The 1703-nt window shown below is 34.6% G+C and overlaps 1 protein-coding gene across 1 annotated transcript in view; it reads left to right on the plus strand.

The window, feature by feature from the left end:
• MAN2A1 (mannosidase, alpha, class 2A, member 1) overlaps positions 1-1703 on the plus strand; it is a 167376-nt gene that overhangs the window by 81807 nt on the left and 83866 nt on the right. Inside the window, exon 10 of the mRNA XM_012647374.1 lies at positions 620-802. Coding sequence (XP_012502828.1) covers positions 620-802 — 183 coding nt within the window. The remainder of the gene's footprint in view (positions 1-619; positions 803-1703) is intronic.

Genomic DNA, 1703 nt, shown 5'->3' on the forward strand with positions numbered 1-1703 from the left:
ATGAGAAATGATGTCCTATTTATCATTTTTCAGTTTGCATTATTAAGTTCTCTATATTGTATGTTATTATTCAAAACTGAAACTAACCCTTGCCCCTGAGCTATTATTGGACCATCATTTTCTGTCTCTCCTTTTCTGTGAGTGTCCAACTGACATGACTACACTTTTCTCTGCCTTCTCTCCTATTAATGTACACATGTGAGTAAGTGGCCGTCTGATGATGTTCATGGTATCTGTCTATGCTGCTCTAGGAGAGAAGAATAGACAGAGACATTTATCCAATTCTTACTGCCATATTCAGGTATTTTCTCACTGTGTTATACACAGATAAACCTGTCTTGCTGCCAACAGGTGATGGCTTCTTTCCAGGATCATCTAGAGTAAGGGCCCCTGGTATCAGTGTTGTCATGGTGTTCTTTGATGATTGAGAATTTAGGTATATTATATGGATACTGTGGTGGTTTTACATAAATGTTTATTATCAGTATCTTTTTCATTAATTGTATTGAAATTGTGGATTTTGAAAAACATTAAAAAAGTGTCAATGGTTACATGTTTTAGATTATAAACTAAAATATCTATTTTGAAATAAAAATCAATGACTGTTTTATGCAATTAGGGCTGCCGAAATTCTTTACTATTTTGCCCTGAGACGAGCTGAGAAATACAAGATAAATAAATTTCTTTCATCATCACATTACAAGTCACTGACAGAAGCCAGAAGAAATTTGGGACTGTTTCAACATCATGATGCTATCACAGGAACGGCAAGAGACTGGGTAGTTGTGGATTATGGGACCAGGTAATGTTATTAAAGAAAAATCTTCTTTAAAAAAAATCTTTCTAGATTTTGGGTCATAAGATTATATCTTTCGATGGAGTTGTTAGTGCATATCAGACCACATTAACAATGATATCCCTCCTAAGTATTGCGATAGCAAAACATCACCGGTTTTCAAAGCATTTTTTTAAGAAATCTGTTGACAGAGTCCTTGCTGCCCCAACGTTTTATTGCAGTGCATTTCTGCAAATACGGTAATAAAACATTATTACTGCTGTGTAAAACTGATCCTTTTTCTTCTAAATACAATGTGGTGATTGGAGTTATCTTCTTGACCAAGGATTTGGTATCAAACAAATCATAGTTATATTTCAGGGAGATAAAGAGTCTCACTTCATTGCAAATCCAGTTTAATCTCATCCTATTTCATATGCAATTGTTCATAGATACTTTTTTTTCTTTTTTGCTAGAGGGGCATTGACAAAAAAGAATAAGCTGAGAAGCATAACCAGGAAAGAAACGACCCTAGAAACCTTGTCCTATATGGATGATACAGGCAATTGGGAATCTAGGTGTTGATATCAAAACTGTCTTCAACTCACTGAAGGGCCATCAGATGAGTGAGGGAGTAGAAGCTCAGTTATTTCTGTATAAAAGGATTAGAAACAATGCATACAGTCATCTCAGAATAGGAAAGGACTTTGTAAACAGTGCTTTCTAACAGTGGATTACCCTTTGTGATAGTGAGTTCTCTATCATCATACGACAGTTTGGATGACCATTCATTGGTGTCAGTGCAGAGGGAAATCCTATAAAGGGGAAGGAGTTTTGACTATTTTTTTTTTAAACTTGAATTTAAACAATTGTATCTTCCAGATATTTTTTCTATCAACACTGTTATGCTTTGATAATATTTTAAAGT

Source organism: Propithecus coquereli, unplaced genomic scaffold (assembly GCF_000956105.1).
Source record: "Propithecus coquereli isolate 6110/MARCELLA unplaced genomic scaffold, Pcoq_1.0 Scaffold265, whole genome shotgun sequence".
In the NCBI taxonomy this organism is placed as follows: Eukaryota; Metazoa; Chordata; class Mammalia; order Primates; family Indriidae; genus Propithecus; species Propithecus coquereli.